The sequence below is a fragment of the Herpailurus yagouaroundi genome, unplaced genomic scaffold (genome assembly GCF_014898765.1).
Source record: "Herpailurus yagouaroundi ecotype Mexico unplaced genomic scaffold, PumYag 308, whole genome shotgun sequence".
Lineage (NCBI taxonomy): Eukaryota > Metazoa > Chordata > Mammalia > Carnivora > Felidae > Herpailurus > Herpailurus yagouaroundi.
The window spans coordinates 6,268,070-6,286,723 of record NW_024412525.1 but is presented as its reverse complement, the minus strand read 5'-3'; the positions used below and the strand labels follow the sequence as shown (position 1 = coordinate 6,286,723).

The following is an 18,654-nucleotide window of genomic DNA, read 5'->3' as shown; positions in this document are numbered from 1 at the left end:
AGAACAGAAAGCCAGCAGACCAGGATCTTGAGCAAGTTACCAGACTTCTCTGGAGTTCTACTTCCTCACCTCTAATGGGGGTGACAGTCATGACTTCATCATACACTGGTTCTCAGGATTACATGAGATCACATGGGTAAGTACCATGTAACTGTAAAACACTCAGCAAACATGACCTGTTGTTATGATTAGTCACCGGCCCCGTGCACCTAGCATCAGACAATAGTAATAAGGTTACCATATATTGACGACACTGACAAAAACCCCATTTAAGCTCCACCATAAGAGGATTTACTAACCTCCTTGCAAGATGATGAAACAAAGGGGTGTCTGGCTGGCTCAGTCAGAAGAGCATGCCGACTCTGAGTCTCGGGGTCATGGGTTCAAGCCCCATGCTAGGTGTCGATATTACGTAAATAAATAAAACTTTTCTAAAAAGATGATGAAACCAAGGCTCAGAGAGGTTAAGTAACTTGCCAAAGGCCACAGAGGTAGTAAGGGGTAGAGTCAGGATTGGAACCCAAATCTTAGACTGCAAACCTCTGGGTGGCTCTGTCTCCTGGGGAAGGAGGCTTACCTGCACGGGACACAAAGAAAATCCTTAAAGCCAGAGAAGTGAGTGGCCCATCTGAGTCCCCGACTGAGTGACGAGGATAGGGGAGTATACGATGTTCCAGTTCCCACCCCAAGGATCTGCTCTTACCCCATCCCAGCAATCCCCCCCACCAAATATAGGCTCTGGTATTTACATTGTGCCTTGGGCTCACACCTTATCTTCACAGTTCTCTGGGGGAGTGTGGGCAGGTTCGTTTTCTTTAGAGGAATTGGGAGGACTGTAAAGGACCATCAAGGGGTCAACTATCAAAACTGCATTCAATCCTGCCCCCCACCCACACAGCCAGACAGACCCCAGACCGTCGGGCCAGGAAGATCACTGAGCGTGTGTTGGAAACACACAGCCTCCCGTTGGGTGGAGAGAGGCAGCTCATGTTTGTTGAGTGACCACTAGGTGCCCATCGCTGGGCTGGGACCTTTAGCTGCCTTAGCTTTTCAATCCCTTCACGAAACAGGTAATATTATTGCCCTCTTGTGGATCAGGCAACTTGGCTCACATCACTGGGAAGCGAGAGAATGAAACTTTCAAACCAGGCGTGTGTTACCCTCATGCTCTCAGCGTGCGCCATGCCGCCTCCCTGCGTGGGCTGGGGTTGTCTATCAAAAACCAAGCACGATCGCTAGGCACACTCAATCCAGGCAAAATGTGCAGGTGTAACCAGAGCACCAAGACATAAGACGGTGCAAAGGTGCCATGGCAAGGGGAGGGCCGGTCTGAGGTCGTGGAACAGGGAACGGCCTTGGCTGTTCCAGGAAGACTCCCCAAAGAGGCAGCCTTCTCTCCAGGCCTGCTCTGACATCTCTCTCCTCACAGTGCGTCTGGACGGTGAGCTTCCTCTCCTCGTTCTTTCTGAGTCTTCCCTACGGTGTGGCCGTGGGTGTCGCCTTCTCCGCCCTGGTTGTGGTCTTCCAGACTCAGTTGTAAGTAACAGCCCCCACACGACACAGCAGTGGGGCCCCAGGCCCGGGCTGGGCTGTCTGACTGCCATATCCTGAAAGCCCCAGAAGGAAGCCCTCATGGGCTTGGAGGGCTGGGGGCCATACGAAGTAGGAGAAGAACAGGAAGGTAAGACCCCGAGCCCGTCCAAAGGCAATGCCGGTCTCCAGACCAAATGGGACCCTCTCCAGGGGAACACCAGGCCAGAGGACAGATGCCGTGTCCTTCCCATAGAAAGGTTAGGGAGTACAGGCCAGGGGCACCAGGGGAAGAGGCCAGGGTAGGAAGAAGATGCTCTATGTTAGAGAAGCCCTGTCTTCTCTTCCTGAGAACTCAGAACCAGGAGGCAGTGACTTCAGGGCCACCTAAGCTTGTCACTTGTGTACCACACCTTTTCTCCATGCTGAGCCCCACGCTGGGAGCTATGTCAAGGGCTGGCCTGTCATCCCTCTAGATACAGCCCAGCCATAGGCCAACAGGCATGTGTCTCTGGTGCGGAAAGACCAACACAACAGACAGTAGGGATGAGGAAGGGCCCCCACCCCACCCCGCTTTTGCTCCAGCTCCCACCCCAGCGTCCTTCCAGGCTGATTTGCTATTAGCACGCTCTTATGTGTTTTTGTTTTTTGCACGTTCTTAAGTTTTTCTTCTCCTTTCTCATCTAGTCGAAATGGCTATGCTTTGGCTCAGGTCATGGACACTGACATTTATGTGAATCCCAAAACCTACAATAGGGTGAGTAATCCAAACTTATGACCTCCCTCTTTTGCTGTACCCCCCACCCCAAATAAAAGAAGGTTAAGGGGTGCCTGGGTGGCTCAATCAGTTAAGCATCTGACTGTCAATTTTGGCTCAGGTCATGATCTCCCACTCATGAGATCAAGTTCCACGTTGGGCTCTGTCCTGAGCGTAGAGCCTGCTTAGGATTGTCTCTCTCTCTCTCTCTCTCTCTCTCTCTCTCTCTCTCTTTCTCTCTCTTTCTCTCTCTCTCTCTGCCCGTCCCCTGCTCACGCGCTCTCTCTCTCTCTCAAAATAAATATATTTTTTAAAAAAGGTAAAAAAAAAAAGCCAATAACAGCATTTCTGCCACCTGAGCTCAGTCTCCCTGTTTACAGGTCCAGGAAATTGAGGGGGTTAAGATTGTCACTTACTGCTCCCCTCTCTACTTTGCCAATTCAGAGATCTTCAGGCAAAAGGTCATTGCCAAGGTAGGGTTCAGAACTCTGGCGACCAGAAGGGTTGAACAGTGAGTAACCAGAAGATGGGAGAAAGGGGACTGGGGGGCAGGCCACTCCAAAGAGGGTGGACGTCCAAACTGCTATTGGCTCTCTCCCTACAGACAGGTGTGGACCCCCAGAAAGTACTGCTGGCCAAGCAAAAATACCTCCGGAAGCAGGAGAAGGGGAGAATGATGCCCACACAGCAGAGGAAGTCTCTGTTTATGAAAACCAAGGTGAACTGAAGCTAGGAACAGCCTGCCCACTCTGATCTTGCCCCTTGGTGCCCCACCTCCCAGCACCCTTTGAGGCAAAGACATAACGTCTCTGTAGCCATTGCCTGGTGGCCACAGAACCTTCTTCTCCTTGGGTGAGGGGATGCCAGCTCCTGGGGGTAACTACTGAACTCCCACGGCCCCTCCCCATTTTCTGGCTAAGATATGATATGGCCCATAGACTTCTGAACAACCCCAAATGGGGGGCAGCAGTGAATTTCATGGGGTGTCCAGACGTTTTGACGGGGGTATGGAAGTTGTGGAGAGAAGCAGGCAGGCACAGACGAATGTAAAAAGGAGCACAATTGTTTCCAGAAGCACTTTCTCCCAGAGCAGAGTGGACCGAGGCTTCAGTGCCTCTCTTGGACGGGTTCTCCAGTTTCGTCTGGTCCGTGGGAGACTAAGCGCGCAGGCCCTGCCTAAGGACAGGGCACTGGGAGATGCCTCCCCTGTGGGGCTCCGGGGGCTTCTAGTCACCACCACCGAATTCAGTCATTCACCTCCACACGCACGCTCCTTGCCCCTGCCTCAACTACAGCCAAGTCTGATTCAGTTTGCTGATCCCTGCCCCATCCCCACCCCCATCCCCGCCCCCCAGACTGTCTCCCTACAGGAGCTCCAGCAGGACTTTGAGAACACCACCCCAACCGACCCCAACAACAACCAGACTTCTGCTAATGGTGCCAGCGTGTCCTACATCACCTTCAGCCCCGACAGCTCCCCAGCTGCCCCTTGTGAGCCATCGGCCTCCGCCGAGACCCCCAGTGAGCCCAGTGACATGCTGGCCAGCGTCCCACCCTTTGTCACCTTCCACACCATCATCCTTGACATGAGTGGGGTCAGCTTTGTGGACTTGATGGGCATCAAAGCCCTGGGCAAGGTGAGGGCCCAGGCAGAGGGCGTGCCGGCCCGCCCTCCACCCCAACACCCTCACCCCTGCTCTCCCACACTCCCTTTCCTCGGGGCCCTCATTTGGACAAGCTGAAAGACGAAGTTCACCAAGGAGGCAAATGGCTCGTGAGGACCGCTTTTCCCCCAGACACGACCAGGACAGGCTGTTCTCCGCAAAGCAGGCCCAGATAGCCCAAGACGACAAGTGGCTGGAAAGGGATATGAGAGGGATGTCTGCTGTCCCACCCTGCCTCGGCACCCCTCTCTAGCAGAGGTCATCTCAGGTTCCCTCTCAGGCCACCAGGAACCCACCCCTAGGTCTTTTGAGTAGAGTCCAGATTGGCCCCGGTTCGTGGTCTGCCGCTCCTTCCCACGCTCACCCAGACGCTCCAGCATCAGCCAATTCCAGTCCACTGAGAAGAGAAGGAGAAATAGTATCAGTGCCCCACATTCTCATGCCAAATTGGCAGTTCATGGGACACCTTGAATAAAGATATCCATCCATCTGATAACCTTTCAGCAGCACCTCCGATGGCAGGGAGTCAGCAAACCTCAGAGTTGGCTCAGACAGAGGCAGTCCCGGGAAACCGAGGGGTCCAGAGAGTTCAGAGGCTGAGTACCATCCAGAGAGCATCGGCCAGGTGCCCAGAAGGCCGCACCCCCCAGCCGTGGGCTCAGCCTGCTTCCCTAGCCTGGGCCTGGAGCCCGGCGGGCCTCCGTCCTCCCCTGCAGATTCTGCCTGAAGCCACAAAGTCGGGAAAGAGGCAGAATCTGGGCATCTAAGCTGCTGAGAGAGAAGACCTGACCCCATAAGAAGAGGCCGCGGTGGCTTTAAGTGCCCGCCTCGTTGGCAAAGCCCCATTTCTGTCCTGCTTTCCAGAAAAGCCGACAGCCAACACTCCAGGGAGAAGTGCCTTGCCGCTATTTTTATCTTTGGCTGCCAGGGCTCTTGGGGTTGCTTATTTGTTTGGCTTCCCCTCTGAAGTGCGTTTTGTGAATCACTTTTGAGACCCACTCAGAACATTCCTTTCCTTTTATCTCCCGGTCCCAATACCCTTCCCCCGCCACTTCTAGCTGAGCTCCACCTACGGGAAGATCGGCGTGAAGGTCTTCTTGGTGAACATCCACGGTAAGAGGAGGAGGACATTTTGGGGACCAAAAAGATGGGGGTGGGTGGGGAGGGGGGGAACAGGTCGGTGGAATGCTGAATGGGGGACTGAAAATGAGAGCACCCAAACATTCTCCCAAAGCATAAAGCAGGCACGTGCCGTAGCTATCTGGGGAACACACAGACACGCACGGTTTTACATACACACCATCTCCAAAAGGTGCATATACACGGCCCCAACAACATGTCCACAGGGCAGTGGGTTTTCACATCGTTAGCGCATAGGCAGAGTGCAGGGATGTGGACACACGGCAAGCACACACAGACACACAGCACAATGTGAAGGGATCCATGCGCCTTTCCTCCTGCAGAAAGTCAGAACCCTTCCGGAGGCCTCCCCAACTTCAGAATTGGCCTGAGCAGGTCCCGAGCCCTGTTGAACCTGCTCAGAAAGAGAATGTGCAATGGCAGTTAGAGTCAGTGGGCAATCCCCACCACCCTCACTGGACACTCCTCAGGAAGTCATCTCTAGGATTTGGCAAAAGTAAGGGCTCTGCCACACACTGGAGGTTCCAGGATAGGTCCAGAGAAACAAGAGGAAGAATGAACCATCCGGGCAGAGAAGTGGCAGCAGCCTCCGCCACGGCACTTTAGCCTCTCCCTCTCAATTGCCACAAAGTACCGACTCCCTGAATCAAACTGCTTCCTTCTGCCCTGGGTTGGAAGGTTCAGCATCCTCAAGCTCATGTTGCCCTCTGCTGTCCAGCACTGAGATTGCAAGACCCATGCCTTGGCCAGGCCTTTGGATGACGCAAAGAACACAACCCACAGTCCTCTCTCTCCTTCCCTCCCCCGCGCCTCACCATCCTTCCTTCATCCCCAGCTCCAAACCACAAGGCTGTTATCTTTCTGAAGGCCTTTTCCTCCTTCCAGCCCAGGTGTACAACGACATCAGCCATGGAGGTGTCTTTGAAGATGGGTGTCTAGAGCGCAATCACGTCTTTCCCAGTATACATGATGCTGTCCTCTTCGCCCAGGCAACTGCCAGAGAAGTGGCCCCAGGACGTGACTTCCAAGGGGTAAGGTCCCTTGGGAATCCTAGGCCCCAGGGCACTGAAATGGCGGGACTAGGGGCGTTAGAAAGAACACAGGAGAAGGTTTGAGTTCCAACACCGAGTCTGTCATCTGACTTTTCTGAAACTGCCATTTCAGAGTTCCTTTTCTGTAGAACAAGCACCCTAAATTAACATTAGCTACCTCACAGGGCTTTTCTTTTGCTTCTGTTTTAGCATTAACTGATAAGTAGGCCTATTCTGTCACTTGAAAGCACTTTGTATACTGTAAACCCTTTTATTAATATTAATTTCCAAATACCCTAGGCATATTAGGTTATGCCCAGTCTGCTGGCACTGTTCACCCGCCCTCCTCCTTCAGTCTTTCTAGAAGAGGCTTTGGGCAAGGGAAGGGAGTAAGCCTGCCCGTTTTAATTTAGCAGAGCTTAGAGATTTCAGACTGGTGATGGATAAAGAGACTGGATCCAAGTTTTGTCTCAGTTTCTTGACATTTAATTTACTAGCTCACTAAGTGGTATGCAAATGAGCCACAAATAACACTGTTTAGGACTCCTGAAAGCTGTGGAAGCAGAAAAGCTCCACCCCATGGAGGGGGGGGGGCCTGCCTTGGCGTCTCCAGCCGCCCCCACCCCCGCTCCCAGAGCCTCTTTCGGTTCAGCCCCTGTCCTTGGCCTCCCAAGACTGTGTGCCCCAGCCTTCTTTATATATGAAACCTCCTCCCACCCTCAGGGGGTCATAAGAAAGGTTTTACTGGTCCTCGAGCGACCATTTGCCCTCTGCTCTAAGAGACCGATGAAGGTGAAGCCATCTGTTCTAAGTGCTGTAAGACTGCCCGCCCAGGAAAACACAAGGGCCCTGGTGTCCGCCCTCCATGCTTAGGGAGAACAACTGTGTGGGAACAGGCTTTCTGGTTTCACAAGCCTTGTGCACAGAGCAAAAAGAGCGAGATTCTGGAAGAATCCTCGCCATTTGTTATTGCACAAATAACGTCCAGTTATTACGGTTATACACTTAAAATAATTTTTAGATACAGAAAATATTTATATTTGCATATTACAAAATATATTCATATATATAAATTACACACACACACACACACACACACACACCCCTTTTCAACAGCAAGGTGATGTAGAAAGCCCACAAAGTGAGTTTAATTATCCTACTTTTACAGATGAGGAAACATTTCCAGAGAATGTCAGGCAGCTAGCCAATCTTCCTCGTAAGCTAGGCCAACCTCCCCTGCCTCTAAGATGCCCACAGGGAGGGCAGACCCTGACACATGCCTCTGCTGAAAGGGGGAAGGCCACCCCGTGCTACATTTTGTGAGGCAGATGGGGGAGGGGAGGGAAGAAGCAACAGGGCGACTCATGTGGCAGAAAACACGGCGCCTACCCGGAGGCTGCCATTTGCACCGCGCTGTGTCACTCGGTCATGGGGCTCATTCTCCTCTCGTCTCCCCCCTTCCAGGCTTCCGTGGACCCTGAGCTGTCCTTATATGATTCAGAAGAGGACAGCCCCAGCTACTGGGACTTAGAGCAGGTGAGCTGAGGGGCACAGGCAACCGGGAGGCCGGGACTGGGAAGGAGACCCTCACGAACCCAAGGGGTTCACTGGGCTCTCTCACCTCCAAGCCAGAGCAGCCCCCTTGAAGGCAACATTTCTCTCACCTCTCTTATCACAGCAGATCCTAATGCTTCCCACTCCCTGAAAAGCATCACTGGGGGAGGGAGAGGCACTGGAGGAAAGTCTCGAGAACGAACATCCATAACACACACGATCTTGGACAGGCCACATAACACACGGGGTCCCAGTTTTCTATTATTGCAAAGTAGGGGGCATATAGGTGGTACCTGCCCCCTCGACCTCACAGGATTGGCGGGGGATTCGTGTGTCCTTCATTAATCAGCAGATATGTAATGACCGTGGGCCTGACACAGTTCCAGGGTGGGCAGACAGCAGTGAACCAAACAAAGACCTTAGGAAACTTAGATTGGGGTGGGGCCAGATGAATTCAAGGGGTACAAGTATTACTGCCCTTAAGCACTGAGGGCTGTGCACATGTGAACTGTTACTGCCGCCCCAGGGCCCTGTCATCCTGACAAAGTAGGCCAACGCCCTGAATTAAAAGAAACCCAGATGTGTAGTTGAGAGAAGTCTGGCTTTGGGCCTACTAGAAATCACATCTCACTTTGTACCTCTTCGTACCCCTTTTGGGCTTGAGTTCCACGTCCCCGGGACATGTCTCTGGGAGCACTGATGGCATGGGGAGACATTAGGAAATAGAGACAGACTGATCTCTGTGCCCCTGTGGAATTTCCAGCACATTCCAAAAGCCTGGGATAAGCCCCCAAATAGCTTATCAGAGCAAGAAAGGACTTTAGAACGGTCTCATCCCCACCATCATTTCACTTAACAATGAAAGCGAAGCCAAAAAGGACTGTGACACGTGGAGGTGACAGAGCACGCCAGAGGTGATTCAAAGTAGATTCCAAGTGGGGCGCCTGGCGGCTCAGTCGGTTAAGCATCCGACTTTGGCTCAGGTCATGATCTCACAGTCCGTGAGTTCGTGCCCCGCATCGGGCTCTGTGCTGATGGCTCAGAGCCTGGAGCCTGCTTCCGATTCTGTGTCTCCTTCTCTCTCTACCCCTCCCCCATTCATGCTTTGTATGTCTCTGAAAAATGAATAAACCTTAAAAAAAAAAAAAGTAGATTCCAAGCATCCTCTCTTGTCACCTCTGTACCAGTTCACCTCTTGGGCTTCCCCCGCCCCTCCCCTGTTCACACACACACACACTCACACTCACACACACTTACTCATGAAGCTCTCTCTGGCCAGGGGCTCACAGGGTCACCTCGTGGTTGCAGCCATTGTGAACTCAACAGGTCTAATGCTCTCCCTTCCCCTCCCCTGTCCTTCCGTGGTCCCGCAGGAAATGTTCGGGAGTATGTTTCATGCAGAGACCCTGACTGCCCTGTGAGGGCCCAGCCAGCCCCCACACTGCCTCCAGAGTGCGTGGCATCTGGGACTCCAAGAAGGAAGAGCCTGGGGTCACAAAGAGTGACCGGTAGAGGAGAATACGTCCACCAGGACCTGAGCTCCTCCCTCCCCTCCCCCTCCTCCTCCTCTCTCCCTCCCCTGCCCCCCTCCTGGCATCTCTGGAGTCAGCCAATCTCAACAGGAAGGAGAGCCACCTCTTCACCCTCCTGCTGACTCTCAGGGCCCTGGCCGGAAGGAGAAAGTCTCCTGCTCACCTTACCGCACCCACCCATGCCCTGCCCAAGGCAACTGATGGGGAACCCCCCCACCCCGACTGCCGACTTCTAAGAGTGAGCCAAGAACAGAAGGGAAAGTACGACCCTGCTGACCTAGGGTGCAAAAGCCCTCGGGTCTGCACAGCTTGGTGTCAGATGGTGTCGAGCTGCCACGAGACACGGAGCTGAACTTGCTTAGGACTCTGAGGCTTGTCCCCTCCAGCTGCCCCAGCTCTGTCCCTGGAGGTTCTGCACTCCTGGGACCACGTGCTCCCTACAGCCCGGAATCTCCATCTTCATCACTGCGTCCCCTTCTTCCTCATCTCAAGGCTGCTGGGAGCTCCACTGCTATTCAGCACTTCAGACTCGAGGCTGGGGGTTGGCCCCCTCAGGGCCACCAGAGCTACCTCTCCAGGGATAGCCCACCAATGTAGCTGCCCCAGCCTCTGAAACATGATCACTTCCCGTGCCTTCAGGGCGGGTTCCCTTCCACTTGAGGCTGGGTCGGAATCTACAAAGGACAGGGTGGGTAGCTACCAGAATCCTCTGGCAACATAGTAACAGGTACCAGTTGTTCTGTATAAGTACTTTTTGGAATCCTTCTTTGTACAGAGACTGGAGGGGGAGGGGTGCTAGTGCCAACCCAGGGCCAACTGGTGGGACCTGAGCCCCGACGGTCCCCCTGACTTCAGAAATGCCTCCCCCTGCTTAGGAAGTTTGCCTTGTGCTTTTTTCACTTGGCAAAGAGCCAAAAATTTTAACTCTCCCTTCTCAGCTTGGGGCCTGAAGCCTTCAGCCAGGCAAGGGAGGAAGCTCCCCAAGGGCCAGCCACATCACCCCACTGGGTGCAGAATGTGGCAAAGGGCTGATCCAGATTGGGTCTTCCTCCGCGGGGTCCCTTAATAAACTCAGGACCGGAGGTCATCCTCTTCTAGGGCAGATGAGAAGAGGGGTACATTTTCCATGTATGTGAGGAGGTCATAGAGGAACCTGACTGTTGACTTGAAAATAAATAGATTGCACGTGTCAAGTGTCTGGGGAAATTTCCATGGAAGTGCACAGAAAACCTTTCGGCCTTCTCCCCACTGCTTCTCTCAAGCTCCTTCAACTCAATGACCCTGCCCAACAGGTTGGGCTGGCCCAGCCTGAAAAAAACTTCCCAATTCTTAACTTCAGCCTGACCTGTGTTGTGTGTCTGTGTGTTGAGTGAGCCCGTCAGCTAGCGAGTCTTTTTAGAGTTAAAGGAGAAGGTGCTGGCAAAGAGCCAACAGATTCTTGGCCTTCAAGCACTGCTTCTCTGTGATTTCATTATGCCATCTGGCTGCCAATGGAACTCAAAATTTGGAAGGCGGAAGACAATGTTATCTGGGATTCACCGTGCCCAGCACCCGAAGTGCCAAATTCCAGGAGGACAAGAATTTTAGCCAATGACAACTCACCCTCCCCTACTCCACCTCCTTCAAAGTCCAACTGGGGCCCAGGAGGTGGGGGAAGGTCACAGAGCCTCGAGACACCCCAAGTAGAGGGGTCCTTTGAACCAAGTGTCTAGACGGTGGAAGTAAAATTGGAAACACATGGGGGAGAGGGAGACATTGAAGAAAACTTCACCGTTGGAATACTTTGAAAAGAACACAAGCAAATTCAAACAGACCACTCTCTGGACACGAGTGAGGCAGAAAAGGAGGGCAAGGTGATGAAATAATCCAGAATTTCAATACTTTTGAATGTTCTTAGTGATACTGACTTGTGATGATGGGGTTCCCAGGGAAGACCGGGGACTCGAGATGTTTGTGTAATTTATTTAATTTAAACAGCATTCTCCTTTTGTTCATTTTGGTAATAAAGTGGTTTTGAAATGTGAATAAATGCATGTGTTTGGATGGCTTTACAAACAAGGCAAAGCAAATCACCTCCAGAGAAAGCTGACCTTGCTTTGAACTGTCCTAGAGGGAAACAAGGAGCTAAGACAAATCCACCAACACGATGGGAGATTTCAGTACATTTCTCTCACTGTTGATAAATCATATGGATTAAAAAAAAAAAAAAGCGTGGTATGACAGAGTTAAACAGCAAAGTAAACAATCTTGATTTAATGGACATGTATTGAATGGTGCACACAATTAAAATGTATATTTCTTAAGTACACATGAAGTACTTACAAAAGTTGATCATAGTCTAGGCTTTAAAGCATTTTTCAGCAATTTCAAAGAATAAGTATCCTTCCACAGTCTCTAACCACAATGCATTGAAGTTAAAAATCAATTACAAAAGATAACTTGCACCAAAAAATACACATTTAGAATTTTAAAAAATACTTCTAAATAACTCAGAGTCAAAAAAGAGATAATATGGAAAATTAAAAACACTCAGACTTAAACAATAATGAAATGCTACGTACCAAAACTATGCAAGGAGCACCCGGCTGGCTGGGTCGGTATAACATGCAACTCTTGATCTCCGAGTTGTGGGTTCAAGCCCCACGTTGGGCATGGAGATTACTTAAAAATAATAAATCTTTAAAAAAAAAAACAAACCTGCCGGGAATAGTGCTTTGAAGAAAATGTATAGTCTTTAATGTTTCCACTAGAAAAGAAAAAAGATGGGGCACCTGGCTGGCTCAGTCGGTGGAGCGTATGATTCTTGATCACCGGACTGTCGGTTGGAGCCACACTTTGAGTGCAGCGATTACTTAAAAATAAAACCTTTAAAAAAGAAAAGAAAAGAAAAAAGATGAAAATTAGTGAACCAGATGTTCAACCATGGTAGTTAGAAAAAGAAAACCAATTCAAAGAAAGCAAAGGGGAAAAGATAGTAACAATGGTATAGCTAACATTGCTTGAGTGGTTACTATAAGCTATGCACTCCTCCAAGTACATACTAATTCTCCAAGCACATACTCATTCATGGATGAGAAAACTGAGAGTCAGAAAGGTTAAGTAAGTTTCCCACTCAACACAACTCCATGAACATGAAGGAGCTTAAGATTTCAACCCAAGCAATCGGGCTCCAGAGCTTAAATTCTTAACTACTACAACGTCGAAAACTTAGGGAAATGAATAAATCACTAATAAAATATGATGTACCAAAGTGGACTCAAAAAAACAAACAAAAAAAAAAAGATTGGAGGAGGGTCACTCCTTTAATAGTTTAAATTTAGTAGAAATACACATCTCTCTCTCTCTCTCTCTCTCTCTCTCAGTACAAATAACCCCAAAGGTAGACAGGCAAGAGCTTGTCTAGTGGTTCCACGAGGCTCCCCAGGGACTAAGGCTACTTCCAACTCATCTCTCTGCCCTCCCTTGGTATAGAACTCACCATCATGGCCCAACATGGTTGCTAGAACCAGGGTCATCACATCTGAGCAGGGAGGGAGGGATTTATAAACAGCGTGTCCATAAAAACAATTCCTTGAATCACATGCAACACTTCTGCTTCTCTTCCATTCTCCAGACGCAGTCACATGGGGAAATCCAGCTGCAAGGGCCTGGGAAATGTGGTCTTTCAGCTGGATATCAATACACTGAGCTAAAACTCAGGATTCTTGTTAGAAAAAAAGGAGAATGGATGTTGGGGGCGGTTAGAAATCTCTACTATATTCTCTAATTAGATATCTGAGGCTACTATACCCTTGATATCAAATCCACAAAAGGACATTATAAAAAAGAAAAACTATAGCCCAATCCAATTCATAAACAGAATTGCAAGAATCCAGTAGGGATTTATCTGAGTAGGATTTATCCCAGGAGTGTCAGACTGGTTTACATTTTTAAAATTTATTAATGTGACTCACTATATTAACAGACTAAGGGAGAAACATGTTCTACCTGATATGGAGACATATTTTAAAGCTATAGTAATTAAGATAGTCATATTAGCATAGAAATAAACAAGCAACCAATACAAAAAAAAAAAAAAATAGGAAGCCCAATTACAGGACCATTCATTCATAGTAAATGACAGAGTCAGCACTACAGATCTTTGAGGAAAGGATAGACTATTTAATGACTGGTTCTGGGAAAATTGGTTATCTAATTGGAAAAATAAAGTAAAATTAGACCCTGACGTTATACTATTTACAAAAAGTCAATTCCAGACAGATTAAGAACTTTACGCTAAAAGGTAAAAGTTTAAACCTTTAAAAAGATAACATATTAAGACATGTTTATGACTTTGAAATACAGACTTATTATATAAGAGAACAAAAAGTACTACTGATTTAAAACACTAAAAAATTCTGGGAATGCAAGCTGGTGCAGTCACTCTGGAAAACAGTGTGGAGGTTCCTCAAAAAGCTAAAAATAGAACTGCCCTACGACCCAGCAATTGCACTACTAGGTATTTATCCAAGCAATACAGGTGGGCTGTTTCGAAGGGACCCATGCATCCCCGTGTTTATAGCAGCACTATCGACAATAGCCAAAGTATGGAAAGAGCCCAAATGTCCATTGACAGATGAATGGATAAATAAGATGTGGTATATATATACAATGGAATATTTTTTTCTATATACAATGGAATATTACTTGGAAATCAAGAAGAATGAAACCTTGCCGTTTGCAACTACGTGGATGGACCTGGAGGATATTATGCTAAGTGAAATTAGTCAGAGAAAGACAAATATCATATGACTTCACTCATATGAGGTCTTTAAGAGACAAAACAGATGAACATAAGGGAAGGGAAACAAAAATCATATAAAAACAGGGAGAGGGACAAAACAGAAGAGACTCATAAATATGGAGAACAAAATGAGGGTCACTGGAGGGGTTGTGGGAGGGGGGATGGGCTAAACAGGTAAGGGGCATTAAGGAATCTACTTCTGAAATCATTGCTTCACTATATGCTAACTAATTTGGATGTAAATTTGAAAAAATAAAAAATAAAAAATATTCTGCCAATGTTCACACTTATAAAAACTCATTTCAACTCAGGGCGTCTGGGTGGTTCAGTTGATTTAAGTATACGTCTCTTGATTTTGGCTCAGGTCATCATCTCCCAGTTTGTAGGATCAAGTCCCATGTTGGACTCCTTGCTGAGCACGGAGCCTGCTTGGGATTCTCTCTCTTTTTCCATCTGTCCCTCTCTCACACACACTGTCTCGCTCTCAAAAACTAAATGAATAAAATAACTCATTTCAACTCTACTTTTAATGTTCTATCTTAGGCTGGGTGGTGAATACAGAAATGTTCATTATATTACTCTTTTTTTTAAATTTTTTTAAATGCTTATTTATTTTTTAGAGAATGAGATACAGAGCAGGAGCAGGGGAGGGGCAGAGAGAGAGGGAGACACAGAATCAGAAGCAGACTCCAGGCTCTGAGCTGTCAGCACAGAGTCCCATGCAGGGCTCGAACCCACGAACAATGAGATCATGACCTGAGCCGAAGTGGGGCTCTCAACTGACTGAGCCACCCAGGCGCCCTACATTATATTACTCTTTACACCTTTCTGTATGTGTGACATGTTTCATAATACTGGTTTGTTTTTTTTTAAGTTTATTTATTTATTTTGAGAGAGACAGATCGCCAGCTGAGCCGGGAGGGGCAGAGAGAGAGGGAGGGAGGGAGAATCCCAAGAAGGTCCTCAGGTGTGAGCTCAGAGCCGGACATAGGGCTGGAACTCACTAAATTGTGAGATCATGACCTGAGCCAAATCAAGAGTCCAGCACTTAACCACTGAGCCACCCAGGCACTCCCATAATACTGTTTTTAGATTGTTACTGAAAAGTAAATACATGATTGTAGTTTTTCTGGGGAGGGCCATGTTTTGTTTTGTTTTGTTTAAATAGGATTACTGAAAGGGGCAAAGTACTCCCTCTCTGAGCTTTGGCAAACACCAGGAGTGTGAATTTGTAGCTTTGGTCATGAGTAACTATGCAGCCCTACTATTGATTTTTTTCCCAGAAAATTCTAAAATATGTGACTGGTGGCAGATCAAATTGTATCAAGGGATCTGAAAGGAATGGTTTCTTCTGGTTCCAATAAGTAAAGAAAGCCAGGGGCCCCGCAGAGCTCCAACACAGAATCTGGGGGGATGGTAATCAAGTCCTGAATTTCAGAAGTGAGAAGCAGATTAAGATCTGGTACGCTTTGTTCATTTTATTTTACCTTTTCGCCCTTCAGTTTGACTTCTCATAGAGTGACCAGGGATTTCTGAGTATCTCAAAGCAGATCAAGCGCAGATAAGCCCTGACGTTTACCCGGAGCCCTCACCTCTACCCTACTTTTGCCTGTCCCAGGCGAAGAAACCACAACTCCCAAAAGACCCTGCGGCTCTGGGCGGAGCCTTCCCGTGAATTGGTGTTCCGTAGCCCCAGGCAAGCGGCGATTGGTCAGGTCTGGGAATAGGGTGGGGCTAAAGCAGCTGTGGTAATTGGAGCGGTGACTGGACGACCTACGCGGGCTAGTAGTTCAGGTCCAAACTCCAGCTGCAGACTGGAGAGAGGCATGGCTCCGCAGTGTGTTTGCGTGCTGGCCCTGGCGGCTGTGCTGCTGCTGGGTATCTCCACAATGTCCAGATCGAAGGGCCTGGGGGGCCAGAAGCATCAGAGGGCGTCGCAAATCCCTTCTCAGTTCAGCCAAGGCGAGCGCGTTGCGATGAAGGAAGCGCTGAAAGGTGAGCCTGGGCCTCTTCGCCCACCTATGCTCAGATACAGGTCCCTCTCTCCTTGGGCCAACCTGTGCCTCCCCACTTCTACGGCACTGGGTCCGCCATTGGAACTGGAGTTCCGCCACACGCCCCAAGCCAACCCTAGCCCGCGTCCCAGCACCTCGTCCCCAGACTTGCCGATGACACTCTTGCCCCAGACCTGGCTTCTGCCGACTCTGGTGTTCCCTGCCTAGCCTGGAACCTTTCTTAGCTCCACCCTCGTCCCTGTGGCCTTGGCCTTCACCCTGGCCAATACTCTCTGTCTCAGTATTGCAATAGATTTTATTGTACTTTTAACCTTCGAAAGTTTTCACTTCTGTTAAATCTCTGCAATATCTTAAGATAAGACTAAAGTATCTTAGTCTTATCTACAGAGGAGGGAAATTGAAGCTTAGGTCAATTAAATGAACTTCCCCAGGGACCCCACAGCAAGGAGTGAGCACTGGATGATAACACCTATGGCTTGTAGGATCCTCCCAGCTCCAGATGACTCCAAAAAGGGGTGTAGGGTGTTCCAAACTTCCTCTCCTGATTAAAAGACGTCTTTCCCCTAGACCTCAAACCAAGGTTAAAAACTCATTTGCTTTCTCAGTCTGCATTTTCTGGGAGAAAAAAAAGGAAAGTTTCTGTTGAGTGCTAGATCCTATGGGATAATGACATCCTTCCTCACCACTGGGCTTAGCTCCAGTCTTTTCCCTTTCAATAAGTAGTGTATCAAAAGAAACTGCCTACATAAACATGTGCAGGCAGATTCAGGGACCAAAAGCTAACCCCTGTGGTTGAATATATATTGTGCATGTGCTTGAGCGATTGGCCAGGAGTCAGAGTAGAGCTTTCCCAAAGCACAGCACGAATAGTTAGTTCTCTGAAAGCCAGTGGACAGCTGCTCACCAGAGTCTCTTTACCCAGAAGAAAGCAAAAAGCTTTCTTATTTAAAGAACCCAAAGTAGAGACCTTATAGCCACATGGCTATATGGCCTACGTATACTTATATGGCATACACACACACACGCACACACGCACACACACACAACTATATAGCCACATGCCTCCTGCTCCAACTCTGAGCACTTGAGTTCAGATTTTGAGTTTGCCTCATACAGGTTCATCTTTTTGAAACTTGACTTCTCCATCTATGTGTTGGGCTGTGATGTAGAGTTGATCCTTAGAAAAACTGATTCCAGAGGTGTGAGAAATAAGCCCACTGACCCAAAGGAGGGACACGGAGGCTTAGAGGGGAGTGAGGTGAGGCTTTAGTCAATATTCTTGCAAGAGCGGGTGTCTGATGGACAGACACACCGGGGCAGTTATGCAGGCAATTTTATCTCCTACTGCGCAACTCTCTCCACTGATTCCTCATTGGCTGAGTACTACAGAGGTTATAGCCTTACCCGGAAGTCACCTATGCCCACATAAGACAAAAAGTCTGATTGGAACAAATGTACATTCCTCGAGGTGACACAGACTTCAGTTCTTTGGTGCATGCTCATTGCCAAGCCGTGAAATGGAGGGGGGGTGGGGAAGAAGAACCAGGAAGTGAAGTGTCTAAGGGTTTGGGACTCAGTGAGGGGGGGGCGGTTCATACCTATTTCTAATAGGTTGTAAACCTATTGTTAATTCACAGCACAGTTTTTATTTCATATTTCTGAAAATGAATCATCTCACTTCTCACAATCCCTCTTCTAAGTGGATTCCATTTTCATTTATAGGTTATTTTGGGCACAAGGCACACATGTTTGTTTCTTTTTTTTTTTTTTTCTTTTCTTTTTTTAAATTTGCACCCAAATTAGTTAGCATATAGTGAAACAATGATTTCAGGAGTAGATTCCTTAGTGCCCCTTACCCATTTAGACCATCTCCCCTCCCACAACCCCTTCTGTAACCCTCTGTTTGTTCTCCATATTTGCGAGTCTCTCCTGTTTTGTCCCCCTCCCTGTTTTTATATGATTTTTGTTTCCCTTTCCTTATGTTCATCTGTTTTGTCCCTTAAAGCCCTCATATGAGTGAAGTCATATGATTTTTGTCTTTCTCTGACTGACTAATTTCACTAACCCTCCAGGTCCATCCACGTAGTTGCAAATGGCAAGATTTCATTCTTTCTGATTGCCGAGTAATACTCCACTGCATATATATACCACATCTTCTTTATCCATTCATCTATCAATGGGCATTTGGGCTCTTTCCATACTTTAGCTATTGTCGATAGTGCTGCCATAAACATGGGGGTGCATGGGTCCCTTCGAAACAGGACACCTGTATCCCTTGGATAAATACCTAGTACTGCAATTACTGGGTCGTGAGGTAGTTCTATTTTTAGTTTTTTTGAGGAAACTCCATACTGTTTTCCAGAGTGACTGCACCAGCTTGCATTCCCACAGATGTTTGTTTCTTAAGAGGAATCTTAAGATTGCTCCCAGGATTGTTCCAAAATGTGTTTGTTTGTTTGTTTGTTTGTTTTCCACCCAGGGACCTCAAGTCCTAATCTTTTCCCTCTCTGCCTACTGAATCCTATCTTTTCTATCATATTCCTCCCCCCCCCCCCCCCGCCCTTCGAAAACGTGACTCCTAACTGCCATTAGGGATTGGGACGACAACCGATCTTAACTGCTTCCTGCTGAAAGGGGGGGATGACAGG

General features: G+C 48.5%; 2 protein-coding genes across 3 annotated transcripts in view; both read left to right on the top strand.

Annotated features, from left to right (window-relative positions):
- SLC26A9 (solute carrier family 26 member 9) overlaps positions 1-11,233 on the top strand; it is a 28,187-nt gene extending 16,954 nt beyond the window's left edge. Inside the window, exons 13-21 of the mRNA XM_040462191.1 lie at positions 1,430-1,536; positions 2,218-2,287; positions 2,668-2,760; positions 2,892-3,005; positions 3,643-3,924; positions 5,010-5,064; positions 5,977-6,122; positions 7,587-7,658; positions 9,050-11,233. Of these exons, the coding sequence (XP_040318125.1) occupies positions 1,430-1,536; positions 2,218-2,287; positions 2,668-2,760; positions 2,892-3,005; positions 3,643-3,924; positions 5,010-5,064; positions 5,977-6,122; positions 7,587-7,658; positions 9,050-9,097 (987 nt within the window). The 3' untranslated portion in view covers positions 9,098-11,233. The remainder of the gene's footprint in view (positions 1-1,429; positions 1,537-2,217; positions 2,288-2,667; positions 2,761-2,891; positions 3,006-3,642; positions 3,925-5,009; positions 5,065-5,976; positions 6,123-7,586; positions 7,659-9,049) is intronic.
- A 4,523-nt stretch (positions 11,234-15,756) lies between these two features.
- Positions 15,757-18,654, top strand: part of PM20D1 (peptidase M20 domain containing 1) — a 33,338-nt gene continuing 30,440 nt past the window's right edge. Inside the window, exon 1 of one of the 2 annotated variants that reach the window (XM_040462029.1) lies at positions 15,757-15,986. In XM_040462029.1, the coding sequence (XP_040317963.1) occupies positions 15,818-15,986 (169 nt within the window). In that variant the 5' untranslated portion in view covers positions 15,757-15,817. The remainder of the gene's footprint in view (positions 15,987-18,654) is intronic. The other variant, XM_040462028.1, reaches the window with a different exon arrangement.